The 16,321-nt window shown below is 32.4% G+C and overlaps 1 protein-coding gene across 4 annotated transcripts in view; it reads right to left on the bottom strand.

Moving 5' to 3' along the window:
- The window catches only part of LOC105834796 (DDB1- and CUL4-associated factor 1), a 122,974-nt gene that overhangs the window by 3,831 nt on the left and 102,822 nt on the right, over positions 1-16,321 (bottom strand). For all 4 annotated transcript variants that reach the window (XM_028194780.2, XM_028194779.2, XM_028194781.2 and 1 more), the window contains 6 exons: positions 15,671-15,912; positions 15,304-15,546; positions 14,814-15,003; positions 14,405-14,698; positions 13,161-13,569; positions 3,685-3,912 (listed from right to left, as the gene is read on the bottom strand). In XM_028194780.2, the coding sequence (XP_028050581.1) occupies positions 3,685-3,912; positions 13,161-13,569; positions 14,405-14,698; positions 14,814-15,003; positions 15,304-15,546; positions 15,671-15,912 (1,606 nt within the window). The remainder of the gene's footprint in view (positions 1-3,684; positions 3,913-13,160; positions 13,570-14,404; positions 14,699-14,813; positions 15,004-15,303; positions 15,547-15,670; positions 15,913-16,321) is intronic.

Here is a 16,321-nt window from a genome sequence, read left to right as displayed (position 1 = left end):
CTTAGTCTATGAGACAAATCTAGCACATCCACGAAATTTTACAATAAACAATTAGCAACAAATTATTAACCAACACATTTCACGAGCAATAAAATTGTAAAACACTGAGAAGAAGAAATCCGCTGAGTAATAAATTTTTAAAGAGTACTTTACTCTTGAGTCGAGTCTAGCACAACCACGGAATTTTACAATAAACAATTAGCAATAAATTTTTGTTCGGTGTATTTCGCGAGCAACAAAATCTAGAAACACTTTGGAGAAGAAATCCGCTGAGTAACAAATTTTTTAAGGGTACTTTACTCTTCAATCGAATCTAGCACAGCCACAGAATTTTGCAATAAACAATTAGCAATAAATTTTTATTCGGTGTATTTCGTGAGCAACAAAATCTAGAAACACTTTGGAGAAAAAATCTGCTGAGTAACAAATTTTTTAAGGGTACTTTACTCTTGAGTGGAATCTAGCACAGCCACGGAATTTTACAATAAACAATTAGCAATAAATTTTTGTTTGGTGTATTTCGCGAGCAACAAAATCTAGAAACACTATGGAGAAAAAATTCTCTAGGTAACAAATTTTTTAAGGGTACTTTACTCTTGAGTCGAGTCTAGCAGAGCCACGGAATTTTGCAATAAACAATTAGCAATAAATTTTTATTCGGTGTATTTCGCGAGCAACAAAATCTAGAAATACTTTGGAGAAGAAATCTGCTAAGTAACAAATTTTTTAAGGTTACTTTACTCTTCAATCGAATCTAGCACAGCCATAGAATTTTGCAATAAACAATTAGCAATAAATTTTATTCGGTGTATTTCGTGAGCAACAAAATCTAGAAACACTTTGGAGAAAAAATCTGCTGAGTAACAAATTTTTTAAGAGTACTTTACTTTTGAGTGGAACACAGCCACGGAATTTTACAATAAACAATTAGCAATAAATTTTTGTTCGGTGTATTTTGCGAGCAACAAAATCTAGAAACACTTTGGAGAAGAAATCCGCTGAGTAACAAATTTTTTAAGGGTACTTTACTCTTCAATCGAATCTAGCACAGCCATAGAATTTTGCAATAAACAATTAGCAATAAATTTTTATTTGGTGTATTTCGTGAGCAACAAAATCTAGAAACACTTTGGAGAAGAAATCCGCTAAGTAACAAATTTTTTAAGGGTACTTTACTCTTCAATCAAATCTAGCACAGCCACAGAATTTTGTAATAAACAATTAGCGATAAATTTTTGTTTGGTGTATTTCGTGAGCAACAAAATCTAGAAACACTTTGGAGAAGAAATCCGCTGAGTAACAAATTTTTTAAGGGTACTTTACTCTTCAATCGAATCTAGCACAGCCACAGAATTTTGCAATGAACAATTAGCAATAAATTTTTATTCGGTGTATTTCGTGAGCAACAAAATCTAGAAACACTTTGGAGAAGAAATCCGTTGGGTAACAAATTTTTTAAGGGTACTTTACTCTTGAGTCGAGTCTAGCACAGCCACGGAATTTTGCAATAAACAATTAGCAATAAATTTTTATTTGGTGTATTTCGCAAGAAATAAATTCTAAGAAACGCTGTTCATCGATACGTCTCATTAATTTACCATTTTTAAGTATTGTGCTAATGTACAGTGAGTAGGGGTGATTTTTAAGGGTTAAGGCTGGAGCAACAAAATTAAATTTATTGTAAATGGTGAGCAACAAAATCTTAGAAGCGTCATTAATTGAAAAATCTTGGTATTTTAATTTTTAGAATGTTTTTTTACTAGGGAGTAACTTTAGGGGTGGTTTTTGGAGTTTAAAAATAGAACAAATAAATTGGCATTAGGGTAAATAATTAGCAAAAAATTAGTTTTATAAAAAACTACCGTTTTTTAAATTAAAAAAAAATTTTTTTTCTGTGGCTGTGCTAACTTTAATCTTGAGTTAACACAGCCACCATTTTCTCCCAAACGGCTGGAGCAAAAAAATTGAGACTTGAGTAACAAATTAGCAATTAAAGAGCACTAAATTTCTGTGTAAGTTTTATTCGACTGTGCTAAAGTGGCTGTGCCAGCTTAATAGACGTTAATATCTTTAATCTTAACCCTCTGCCTACACATGAGGTTCGTAACCTCAATCGATTTTGAAATGCCCGCTACTTAAAAGTATTTAACAAGGGGACGCTGGGACTGGGGAGAGGGGGGACTTTGAACTGTGCTCTACTTATTCCTCTTTAAGCGTTGTCAGTGTTCCGAAAACAACAGAAGTAGGAACATCGAAAGTATGTGTTGGGGTTACAGTTAACTTATGTGTAGAGAATGTAGCAAAAAGTGAAAAAAGTTCCAAATTTAAAGGATAAGTAAAAGTTATTTTTTTGTTCGTTAAGTATATATATATATATATATATATATATATATATATATATATCATTTACGCATACAGTACTTATATATATTACCAATGTCGCGATCACTTTGCAAAAATATGCTGCAATTGTAGGATTACAAATTAAAATTTTTTTCTATAATAAATAAAATCTTTTGTAATAAATATTTTTTGTATTAATAATTATGTTTTTGTGTATTAATAATTATGTTTTTTTAAGAAATATTACTATTTCCTTTTACTATTGTATTTAGACTACATTCACTTTTTATTAAATTCACATTACGAAATAAATATATTCTTTGAACAGAATAAAAAAACTGACCATACATTCTTAAAATACAACTCTTCCCCTTTCCATTGATCACCATTTTAATTACTTTATCTTTTTTTTCTAATAAATATGGGCGTTTAAAAAAAGACAACTTTTTACAAAAATTTTTCGTTCCTTTCTCATTCTTAAAAAAAAAAATCTTTTCTTTTAATATCTTCGACTTTTTAGCCAAGACCATCATAATTCTGAGATTTTTTCCTTTTGATTAAAAAAAAGAAACTAAAATTGATTAAATACATTTGAAGATATAAGTCAACGAAATTTTGGGATTAGCGTAACCCCTGTGTGCAGGAATCGGAAGAAAAATAAGATGTGGAGGCAAAGGATTAATCCAAACACTATAAAATGATTCGGTATTCTACACAAGGGGTATAATACATTTCAACTTCTTTAAATGGTTATTACTCGTATATAATCAAACATTTTGGATCAAAACAATTTTTTAACATTCTTTAAACTTCCAAAAAAAACGTTATTTCTATGTAATTTTAAATTAATTACTTGCACTGCTCGATTTTAACACGACCTTGATGACACGTGGTGACATGATGTCTGTGCAACACAAATTGAAAATGTCGGTAACGATCGGTAAATTTTGCAAAAGTTTTCAAAAGTTACCATATGCGCTTTGAGAGATAATCGTACTACGTGCTTGTAGTACGACGCGAGTGTCAGAATGAAGTGAAACGTGTGACAAAGTGATCAATCGTGCGGGACTTAAAGGGAATAGCCATGAGGAAATGATTTTTGCACGACTTTTCCGCACGGTTGATCTATGGGGGAATGAGTTATTTGTGAGAGAAAACTACCTGTGCACAATCAGTGACTTTCTAACCAGTAGAGGACTACGAAAACGTCCTTTTCGGAAATAGCTGATTTTCCACACTTGTAACATAAATATTTACTTCGACTATCCACTTAATAAAGTAAAAGTGGGGTTTATTCTACCCCAGGTGTAGGATTAATAAGAATAATACAAAATAATTTACCATCTGCATTATTATCATCCGACGCGTCATCTTCGCTGGCATCAAGATCGTCTTCCTCATCATCCTCATCAGCTTCATCCTCGTCGTCTCTTCGTCTTCCAACGTCGTACAGTCTGACGCATGACTCTTGTATGCTAGAGAATTCGCCCATATTTTCCACAATGGCGATTTGAGTGTCATATTTGTTGCAAGCAAGACCGTAAATTCCTCTTTTCACGTCGCAAGTTGCTGAAAATATTATATATAGAATTAATATAAAATAATAAATATATATCTAACATTCCATGTCAAGTAAATTATCCCATTTTCGTCTGGTCGGACAATTTTTTTTTTAACTAAAGCGATTTAAAATTTTCTTTGCCATCTGTACTTTATTTCCCTATAATTTCAAGTCTTGAATTTAAAATATAAAATTTTTTAAGTAAACGTTAAACCTGTGACGTGACGTTTTTCGTCCGTCACAAGAACCGGTATGGTCCGACCGGGAAAGATCATTTGGGGCCGCTCCTGGCCCTGAGCGGGGGAGCGGTCTCTCCTTTTCCAATCTATATTATAAATAGTTATTAAGATACTTAGGGACCCGCCAAACGGAAGACGCGATCCGCGGGAGAAGTGGTGTGCCAGAGAGACTCAATGTAGTATGGGAGCAGCCGTCGAGAGACAACGAGAGCAGTTGCGGGAGCGGCTGAGCGGCGGCACCCCGGACCATCGTAAAGAACTTTGGCAAGTATATCATCGACCTTATCGCGGCAGGAAGGGAGGGTTGTGGAACGGCCACTACCGTATGTCGTTTTCTTGCAAAAACCAGAAAGGCAAGCCGGAGAGGAGCACTCCTGAGAACGACGCTGGGGAGGATTAGCGAACGCCCTCGCATCTCGTGAAGCCGGATGGAGGATCCCCGCCGGAACGGTCAACGGCAGTCGAGACCGATCTCAGGAAGGCCGGGGCCTGATCAACCCCGAGCCAACCCCGCTAGGAGAGAAAGATCTGGCAGCAGACCACCGGCCCGTAAAGACCAGCGGCCTTTGAATTGCGCGGCGTTGTGACCGGAGGCGCCCTCGCCTTGCAGGAGCGTAAGAGAAGGAGCGATACCCTATCAGCGCGCGAGTCGATGCAAGGATCGATGCGCGAGGACAATGCGCAGATCCTAATCGATGCCCGCGGTGTCCCCGCTCGCTCACCAGTGATGGGAACTCGCGAGATATTTCTCGCGCACGCGCATCTAAGCAACAGCGGCGCAGCGCATTAACGTATATATTTAGTGGTACTGTAAAGGTCCTAATATTCATCGATAAAAGAATGTGAAGAATATTGTAAAGAGAAAAGTTTTTATTAATATTTTATATTAAAACAAAATCCTACTTATGAACAATAACAAATTTTATTTATTTAATATATTTTTTTGTAACAATTATAGCCGATTTATTACATAAATATCAACATTTATTATAAGAAACTTATAAAAATCTTATTAGCATTTTTGCACTAAAATTGAACATAATAAATATGGCGCATTAAAACAACATATAATAAAAATAAAATATAGCCACTTATACGCATGTTGGACCCTTGTAAGCACCCGATATAGTACCTACAACCGTCACTGAAAAAGTACTGATACGTCACCTCACGCATGCGCACGAACGCGCCTGCCGCGCGGAATATCTCGCGAGTTCCCATCACTGTCGCTCACGCCGACTCACTGTTCGGCGAAACTACGACAAGAGCGGTCCCACGGACATCGACGGCGTCGCATAGATTGTAAAGCCACCACTTCGACCACGCGGTAAGAACGGAGACGGCCGGCCCTGCCTTCGCGAAAGATTATTAAGTAATTACCCTACTGAGCATTCGGTAGAAGAATTGAGAGAATCGCGGAATGAATGTACCGAGGTTAGAGTCATCGTACCGCGGTGCTGCATCGATCTCCGTCTCTTAGATATAATATTTTCGCCTATCGTTTCCTCCCTCGGGGAAAATGTCGAGCCGACAGTCAAATTGTGTACAAAATAGAGTATAGCGATGGGATAGCTCGTAGGGTGATACTGCCGGGATTCACTCGCCGTAAGCATACCGAGAGTACACGAGCCATGTGATTTTTACCGAGGCGAGCTTCCGTAGACGAGAGATACGCGTATTAAATCAAAGATCTATCCCGGACGCCGTTAAAGCCAAAATTGTATTGATAATAGAATTATCGTTAGATTTAGAGTGAAATTTTCCGTATATTGCGAATTTTATGTCGAGTTACGAGACAGTCGTAAGTTAGAATAATGTTAGATGGCTATCATGTATCCTTCGTCTAAATCTGTTAACATTCGACTTTCAATATATGATTCTTATATTTATTAATTCATTGTGTATTTAATACAAAAAATCTCTCCTGTTCCGCGAAACGAAAGAACCTCGCCCCTCTGCCACTACGTGTAGAGACGGGCTAGCAGGCATTTGGGCGTCGTGTAAAGTACCAAGTGCTTTGTGAGCTTTGTGCGGCGCGGATTTCCGCGCATGGCGTCCAACTAATAATTTAAAAAATTTTTGAGCACGACGAAGTTGTTAACGCGAACGAAAATCACGTCGCAAACCTCAAACACTTACATCTCAAATTCTTAACCCCCAAACTTAGATTAGCTCTTTGACGTCACCTAGATACGTGGAGAATAGAGCTCATGCTCCGAACCTCAAGAAAAATCGAAGCGCCATCTTTGAATCGATTGGGATCACAACTTAAAATTTTAGAGAAATAGAGATGACAAAGAAAATTTTAAGACGCGTTAAGTAAAAAAAGTGTCCGACCTGACGAAAATGGTGTGGCTCACTTGACATGGAATGTTCGATTAATAAATATTACTATAAAAATTAAACATTATTTTTAATTATTATTAATAACACAAGCACACAAAAAAAGTGATAGGTCCGGCGGACCAGACTAGTGAATCCTTATGTATTTTGACTCGCTGAATCCGAATCTAAGGTCAGAATTGCAAAATTAGCTCATATTGCCTAACAGCAAAAAAATTTTTATTTAATGTTGGTCCGGCGAACCAGAATAGTCTATTTTTATGTATTGTGACTTGCTGAATCAAAATTCAAGGTCAAAATTACTGAATTGGCTCATTTTTTCATAATCTCAAAAAAACCTTGTAAAAGTAGTTTGAGTCACAAATGTGTAATCTAAAGCGTACAGACAGACGTAACCACATTACCTAGGGGAAATTCAATATGTATGACAAGTCTGAGCTTCTGTGAATAAACAACGTAGAAAATTTACTCCCTTTTTCTATTATATCTCTTTTATTCTCAAGAGTTCTGTGCAATGGCTTTCTCTTACGTTTCTTCCCTTTCACAGAGATATCTCGTTTAAGCGTCCAGCAGAAATCAGTCATCATGTTTACATCCCACTTGCCTTAATATCAATGCTCCATCTCCTTGATGTCCTGATGAAATCTTTCTCCCTGTTCTTTATTATAATCCCCTAAATTTTTTGGGAAGTAGTCGATATGAGAATCCAAGAAATGCAACTTAAGATTCATTAAGCAACCTAGTTTTCTATAGTTCTCCATCATTTCTGCCACCTTTTCTCTGTATTCTTGACTTTCGGTGGTTTTCTAGAAAATTTTCTGTGACACCTTTGAAACTCAGCCATGCTTCTCTTTCGTCTTGATTCATTTTGGTAACAAAATTGTCGTCTCTCAACATTTTAAGTATTTGAGGTCCATCGAAAATTCCTTCCCACAATTTTGCATCAAAATCGTTGGAAAATTTTTCTTGTAAATACTGGTAGTATTCACTTTTTTTGCTCAGAGCTTTCACCCATTTCTTGAGTTCTAATTTGATATCAAGATGTAGAAGAAAAACTTTTAGAGACTCAACCAACGGTTTATTTATGATGTTTTTAGACTCAGGTTGCAAAGACGTCCTTGTCGGACATTCTTTTCTTATGTAATGGTTCGTTCCTTTACTATTCCATCCACATAGGAAGCACGGATTTTTTGTGTAACCTGATTGTTGACCCAATAATATGGTAAGAATTTTTAATTTGCCATCTATGTTCTGTGTATTTAATTTTTTCAAGAACTGTTTTCAGGTTTGTGTACTTTTCTTTTATCATTACCAAGTGCGCTACAGGAATGGAAGCATGTACATTAGTATTGTGCAGCAACACTGCTTTCAAGCTTCTCTTAGAAGAATCGATAAATAGTCTCCACTCATCAGACTTGTAACATCCAGAGGCTCGATTCTTGAATTCATTCGCAAGAAAACGTATGCGCAAATACCCACTCTAACAGAAAAGTTGCAAGTTTATTGGTTAAAAGCCATACAAAAGTCAATAAATTTTCAACTTTTCTGTAAAAACAGAATTTGCGTTTCTCTTGCAAATAAATTCAAGAATCGAGCCCCAGATTTCAGTTTGTTCATTAATCCAAACCTTCAACAGCTACATATAATAGAAAAAGGGAGTGATTTTTCTACGCTATTTATTTTATATTTATTATATATGTATATACAGAAGCTCAGACTTGTCATACCTATTGAATTTTTCCCGGGTAATATGATTACGTAAGCTTGCACGCTCTGGATTATACATTTGTGACCCAAACTGCTTTTACAGGGTTTTTTTTTTTTTGAGATTAGAAAAAATGAGCCAATTCAACAATTCTGACCTTGAATTTCGATTTAGCGAGTCAAAATACATAAAAATAGACTAGTCTGGTCCGCCGGATCAACATTAAAAAAATTCTTTTTGAGGTTAAAAAAAGCTAATTCAACAATTTTGACCTTGGATTCGGATTCAGCGAGTTAAAATACATAAGAATAGACTAGTCTGATCCACCGGACCAACATTAAAAAAAAAAATTTTTAAGGTTAGGAAATGTCAGCTAACTTTGCAATTCTGACCTTGGATTTGGATTCAGCGGGTCAAAGTACATAAGGATTGACTAATCTAGTCCACCGAACCAACCTTTTTTTTGTGTGCCTGTGTAATTAAAACTATTCACAATATTAACTAAATTTACAACAGAAAAAAAAACATTTTAATCTTACCCAGTAAGCAAGAAACATTGATCAACGTTTTTAAAACGTTAATTTTAGAGAAATTTCTTAACATTATAACTTAATGTTTCATAAACATTTTTTAAATGTTACTTAATAATATTGGTGTCTTAATATTGTTGCACGCGTCGCCCGGTATAATGGCCGGCCGCGCGAGTCAACTGGTCCAACAGATTATATCGATCGCTCGATTGCTATGGGAACGTTTTGGTTTTTGATGTGGGTTTTCTGAGCTGTCAAGCTCGTGTATTTAGAGTGGTTAAATTATTTTTCTCTTATCATGAGAAAATGTTATTTCTCGCATGCGACCGTAAGTTAGAAGCGAGCGCGCAAGGAGACCGAGAGTTCGAGTGACGCGGGAAGTGTAACAATATTATTAAAATATTTTAAAAACGTTTATTAGATGTTATTTAACGATGTTTTTAAACGTTATTACATAACGTTTGATAAATATTTTTTAAATATTATTTAATAATATTGCTGTCCTAATATTATTAAAATATTTCAAAAACATTTATTAACATTTTTTAAATTTTATTAAACGTTATGACATAACGTTTGAAAAATGTTTTTAAAATACTACTGAATAATATATTGTTCAAATATTTTAAAAACATGAGTTACATACGTGTTTTTAATGTTATTAAACATTATAACATAATTTTGTAATTATTCTTAAAATATTTAATAAATAAAATCTAAACATTTAATAATTTTACAGACAAATTAAAATATTTTTCATGTGTTTATAATACAAATTATATGTTATCATATAAGTTATTAAATTTTTATATTTCGCTCGTACATTTAATTATATTCATCTGTTATATATGCACGTATTATCTTCTACTAATCATGCATTTGTCATATATTTTGTGTTGCAATGTTTATATAATTAATAATGTTACACTAATTTTATTATTGATTTAATGTTATAATAATATCTTGGCGGAAGCAATTTCTATAAACATGTAAAAATATTTACTAAAAATAACAATTTATAGAAGTTTTTAATGTTTTATATTTAATGTTATATAAGTTTAATTTTTTTAAAATAATTTAAAAAAAAATAACGATAAATCACAATTCTATTAAATAAAAAATTTATTGCAAATAGCATTTTTTAAAATATACAATTTTATAAAAAATGGTACAAAAAATTAAAAATTAAAAAATTTTAAAGATTTGAAATTTTATTAGTTAAAATATTTACATACTTATATAATACTAAAATTATTTATAAATAATTGTATTTAATGTACTAAAATTACATTAATTTATTTATTGTTTGATTAATTACACAAGCACACAAAAAAAAGTGGTTGGTCCGGCGGACTAGACTAGTCAATCCTTATATATTTCGACCCGCTAAATCCGAATCCAAGGTCAGAATTGCAAAGTTAGCTCGCATTTCCTAACCTCAAAAAAAAATTTTTTTTTAATGTTAGTTCGGCGAACCAGACTAGTCAATCCTTATGTATTTTGATCCGCTGAATCCGAATCCAAGGTCACAATTGCAAAGTTAGCACGCATTTACTAACCTCAAAAAAAATTTTTTCTTAAATGTTAGTCCGGCGGACCAGACAAGTCTATCTTACGTATTTTGACCCGCTGAATCCGAATCCAAGGTCACAATTGCAAAGTTAGCTCGCATTTACTAACCTCAAAAAAAAATTTTTTTTTTAATGTTAGTCCGGCGGACCAGACTAGTCTATTTCTATGTATTTTGACCCGCTGAATTCAAATTCAAGGTCAAAATTGCTGAAATGGCTCATTTTTTTCTAATCTCAAAAAACACCTTGTAAAAGCAGTTTGGATCACAAATGTATTTTTAGGTTAGAAAAAAATGAGCCTATTCAGCAATTCTAATCTTGGATTTGGATTCAGCGAGTCAAAATACATAAGAATAGATTTGTCTGGTCCGCCGAACCAACATTAAAAAAAAAAATTTTTTTTTGAAGTTAGGAAATGCGAGCTAACTTTGCAATTGTGATCTTAGATTCGGATTCAGCGAAACAAAATACATAAGGATTGACTAGTCTGGTTCGTCGGACTAACATTAAAAAAAAAATTTTTTTTGAGATTAGGAAATGCGAGCTAACTTTGCAATTTTGACCTTTGATTTGGATTCAGCGGGTCGAAATACATAAGGATTGACTAGTCTAGTCCGCCGGACCAACCACTTTTTTTGTGTGCCTGTTATTTTTTGTAAAAATTTTCAAAAAAATAATCACTCAAGTTACTATTTTCTATTAATATTTTATAATTTAGCTTTATAAAAAAATAGAGCAAAAACAGATTTTTTTATTAAGATTATTTTTATTAAGTTATTTTGCGTATTATTTCACTTATATAAAAATCAGTAAAAAATTGTAAATTTATATTTATTTATAAAAATAATATTTGTAATACACTGAGCAACAAAATTAACGCAACAAAAATTTTTATCAAAATTTTACTCAACTTCAAATAATCGTAACTTCGCGAAAACTTATTGTACTGGAAAGTTCTTTTTTTTATTTTAAAGCTTGAAGTCTCTACTTTAAAGAGCATTTGTCAGATTTTGATCCTCACCTTTTCCTTTTTCAGCATCTCTTCAAAAGTAAGAACGTGTTTTGTCTTAAAAAATTTTTATACTTTAACGCGCTCCATGGGGTGAATTTTTCTCGTAAATTTTATAAAAATTATCGTAAAATATGAACTTTTCTCTACAAATTAAAAAAAAATTAAAGTCTACGATTTTTTTTGGCAGAGTTATTAAGATTTTAAGAAAAAATGGTCATTTTGATTTTCATCGCTTATTACTCGTGAATAGATCAACGTATAGCGCTCCGCAAAAAACAATAGAAAATTGAAAACTTACACTTCCAAATATTAATTGATAAGTTGGGAAAAGCGCTTAGGCAAATTTGGCACAAAATTCCGCAGGAAATTATTGAGAGGTGCATAAACATATAAGAACGTTTACAAGCAGTAATTGATCAAAGAACGTGTTTATTATTAAAGAGTAATCGTACTATAAAACTTTGCTTTAGCGACGTGATTGGATCTTTCTTCACGACAATACATTGAAATAAATGAAAACCGTAAAATATGCGATTTTTTACGTAATCTGTAAAAATGCGATTTGTTGTTAAAAAAATAAATCTATAAAAAAATTAATAATAGCATTTAAAAGTGCAAACTTTCAGCTTTCCAATGCTTTTTTGCTGAGCGCTGTACGTTGATCTGTTCACGAGTAACAAGCGATAAAAGTCAAAATGACCATTTTTTCTTAAAATTTTAATAACTTCGCCAAAAAAAATCATATAGACTTCAATATTTCTTCAATTTATAGGGAAAAGTTCATATTTTACGATAATTTTTATAAAATTTACGAGAAAAATTCACTGCACTCCATGGAGCGCGTCAAAGTATAAAAATTTTTGAAGACAAAACACGTTCTTACTTTTGAAGAGATGCCGAAAAGAGAAAAGGAGAGGATCAAAATCTGACAAATACTCTTTAAAGTAGAGACTTCAAGCTTTAAAATGAAAAAAAGAACTTTCGAATAAAATAAGTTTTCGCGAAGTTACGATTATTTAAATTTGAGTAAAATTTTGGTAAAAATTTTTGTTGCGTTAATTTTGTTGCTCAGTGTAATATTGACTGCACGTTTTAACTTTCTGACATCTATTAAACTGATCTATTACAAATATGTATTCATGAGCATTAGGTGTTCATGGATCATCACGAAGTATTAGGTATGGTCTTCGAAGTAAAGCCACGTCAACAGTGGTTCACAGATGGGTTTTTTGATCGCAGAAGTTAAAGGGATGCTAAAGCTGTCCTGTTTTACCGATTTTGATTATTTTCAATTCACTAATCTTTTAATTGTATTTACAAAATTAAAAATTCTTTTCCACAATTAAAGTACAGACGATAACATAATACGCACATAAAAATTTTATATAAAAAACGAAAAAAATTTTAATTTATAAATTATATTAAAATTGAAAATAAGCAAAATAATCGATAAAACAGGACAGCTTTAGCATCCCCTTAAGCAATGCCAAATGCGACTATGGTAGGGTAACCGTGGTTGTTGAGAAACGCAAATTTAATTTTTTTCTTACATTATAATTATGTTATTTCAACATTTTTACAATGTTGTTTTAACATTTTCGCAATGTTAAAAAAATATAAATGCAATATTATTTATAATGACATTGCAAATGTTGTTTCAATATTACCAAAACTTCCAAATTGAAGCCAAAGTTTATTCATAATAACGTTGTATACAACGTTGAAAACTACATGGTAACGTTCCTATGTTAGTATGTAACGTTATGATAACGTTGCAGTAATGTTTTTGTGCTTACTGGGTATCTTTTAAATAACACGTTTCTTGTATTATATTTTAAAACAAGCTGCTCTCTTACCAATGTTACTATAATCTAAAGCGTCTAGAGTCTTGAAGGAAGTCGCGTAATGAGAATCATTCTCATTGTCCTGATCTAAAGAGACTGCATATATGATATTATTAACTGGTGAAAAAATCACTTCCATTTCATCGAGAGTGGGAACTGTTTTAAGTAAATGAAACGTTCTCAAATCCCATACTTCAGTATTAGATACAACTTCAGTTCCATTTGGATGAAAAACTCCGTTTAATGTTTGATTTAATTTGTCGAATTTATGAATCTCTTTGCCTGAATTAACGTCCCATAATATGCCATCGCTAAGTACTAACTCATCATTCATACTAAAAGTTGCTCGGTTTTTAGTATATTGATTTGAAATTGATGGCGTTAAGGTCGTTAATAATTTTCCAGTTGCTATGTCATATATCTGTAATAAAAAATAGTCTTACTACAACCTTATAAGATATAATGCAATAAAAAGTTAGATATAAAAATTAAAGTGTACTAATATCCATACAGCACAGCAGTTACATTGAAATGTAGTATTTAAAGTTTGCAGATATTATAAAGGCTCCTGACCTCTCGCCGCAGCTATATTAAATTTATCACGTCAGAGGCGAGAAATATCATGCTGAAAATTCTTAAGTGCTCTATTTTTTAATAAATGCCAAATAAAAAAATATTCCAATAATATTACACTTCAGATTACTTTAGCACACTTGTAAGATTGTTCAAAAACTATGTTTTTACCTTGTTAATTAATAAATAATCGTGTCATACGAAGCGTCATGACAAAACACAGTTTGATAGCTATCGAAAAAAATGGAAAATGTACTTTCCACGTACTATTTTCTTCACTAATCTTTATTTTTGAACAATTTTAGAAGTTTTACAAACATGTTACAGTACTAGCACAAAGAAAATAATAACAAGATTATCCGCAAGAATAAAATCGGATTGTCAACACGTCATTTTCTCCTTATAATTTTTATTCCTATCACTTATAACTGTGTTGCTACTGTCAACGCGGAGTTTTCAACAGATGGGCAAAAAGACTTAAATATATATTATATATGTATCAAATATATATTATATTGTAATATTGTTGCAATATTTGTAAAAAGAAATATTTTACCGTCGTTATAGCAACATTTTGTAACATTTTTTAAATATTGCAATAAAATATTATCATATACTTCTGTAATCTTTCTGTGCTATACAAGCTATTAAATACTATATAAAGTCAATTCATATATATTTACCGTCGCGCTCTCTCCTTGAGTGCCAATTATTCTATCTTGTAACTTGCTAAATTCAACATAATCCTCATTCTCTAAGGATAGCTTACATTCAAAGAATGTTCCTATGTCCCAGAGTACCGACATAGGACTCCTCCAAGCGGTAGAAGTCAACAAGAGATTACCACGTTGATTACATTCCATGTGACACACATATGATTCATGGCACTGATAAGTTGCCTCTTCCATCCCTGTATGGACATTGAACATTTTGATGTCTCCAGCATGAGTGCCCAAAATGAGATATTGTGTGCAAGGCTGCGTTTACACATAAAAATACAATTAAAGATATGTACGTGTGTGTGTACACACACATAAAATAACGATAATTATAGAAGTATCAGAATAGTCCACAGTAATAAATTAAATTTACCGAGAAGGTACAACAAGTAAATATCCCCCCTACGTCAGTAGGCCGAAAGGTTTTAATGGGACAAAAGCGACTATAAATATGTCTTCTATCTAATCTTCTACCATCCATTCCTAAAGCTCGTCTTGCCAATCTCATAGTCACATTTGTCGGCGAAGAATTCTTTGTACATGGATCTGGACACTTATGTGGCCTATAGTATTAAATATTAAACTACATTGGTAAAGCAAAACAAAAATAGAGTTGCTGCACTAGTTATGACAAAACAATCATTAAATGACTATTGGAGAAAATTATTAAAATAATAAAACCTTAAAATAAATTGTAAATTTATACTTTTTTATTTAATTTTTACACAGATTTGATTACAATTTCATTTTTAATTAAAAATGTAATTATATTGTTATTTTTTCGTTAATTAGTATAGCGAATTGAATTTTATACATTACATAGTTACTTTATTCACAAAAAATACTAGAAAAATATTACTTACTCAAAAAGATTAAATTGTGGACAAGTTACCATGGGATTTTTACAGAGAGCATGTTGATTGGTTAAATATTCTGTAATAATAGAATCAAGAGTAACGGACACGTTGGAGGTGGCTATGCCAGGCCCTCCACCGCTTCCGGGATCTCTGAAAATCTGTTTTTGTAAGGATCTACAGCTAGTCGATTGTGTCATCAATTGATAATTAGTTGGAATGACTAGAGGTTGCCTCTCTGGCATCAATTTTCTATAATAACAAAGAAAATATTTAAAAGAAGATATTCAATACAAGAGAATACTTAGAAAAAAAGATATTCAAAAATATATTTGGAAAACTAACTGTAAAAATAACAAAAATGTATAAAACTTACTTCTGATTAATTTGTAATTTAATTGGCTGATTTACATTATTTGAAATAACATTTTGATTCAGGCAATCGGCAAGTTTCAATCGAATGTTATTGTTCACAGATGACGAACCAGTGCATGTACCCGTGTGGGATATAAATCGAGATGATGTAGGAGTAGTATTGTTTCTACAAGTTTCTCTTTGTGCACATCTACTTGTATTATATAAATTGACAGGGGCACCTGGAGAAAAACTATTTCTCGGCTAAAACAAAACATTATGATTAGTAATAAATAATTTATACAAAAATGTTACATAACTGTTAATTATTTTATAACACTAAAAAAAATACCATTGATACCAAGAATACACACACAATAAACACGCGCGCTCACATACACAATCTTAAAAATTCCTACTTTTACTTGAATTGTGTATACAGATACACGATTTTATGTATATTATTTTTTTTATATACTGGTGTTACAAAACATTCTCTCATAATTGTTTATTACAAGGAATATTACAATACCTCAACGGTTAAATTGCCTAAAATAATATTTTTCGCAATAAATTTCTTTAATATTTCAGGATACAGAAATATATCTCTTATAAGTAGATGCCAACATCTGCTGACTCTACTTTTAAATGAGCTACAGTACATTTAAAATGA

Source organism: Monomorium pharaonis, chromosome 9, assembly GCF_013373865.1.
Source record: "Monomorium pharaonis isolate MP-MQ-018 chromosome 9, ASM1337386v2, whole genome shotgun sequence".
Taxonomy (NCBI): domain Eukaryota; kingdom Metazoa; phylum Arthropoda; class Insecta; order Hymenoptera; family Formicidae; genus Monomorium; species Monomorium pharaonis.
This window is presented reverse-complemented; position numbering and strand designations above follow the sequence as displayed.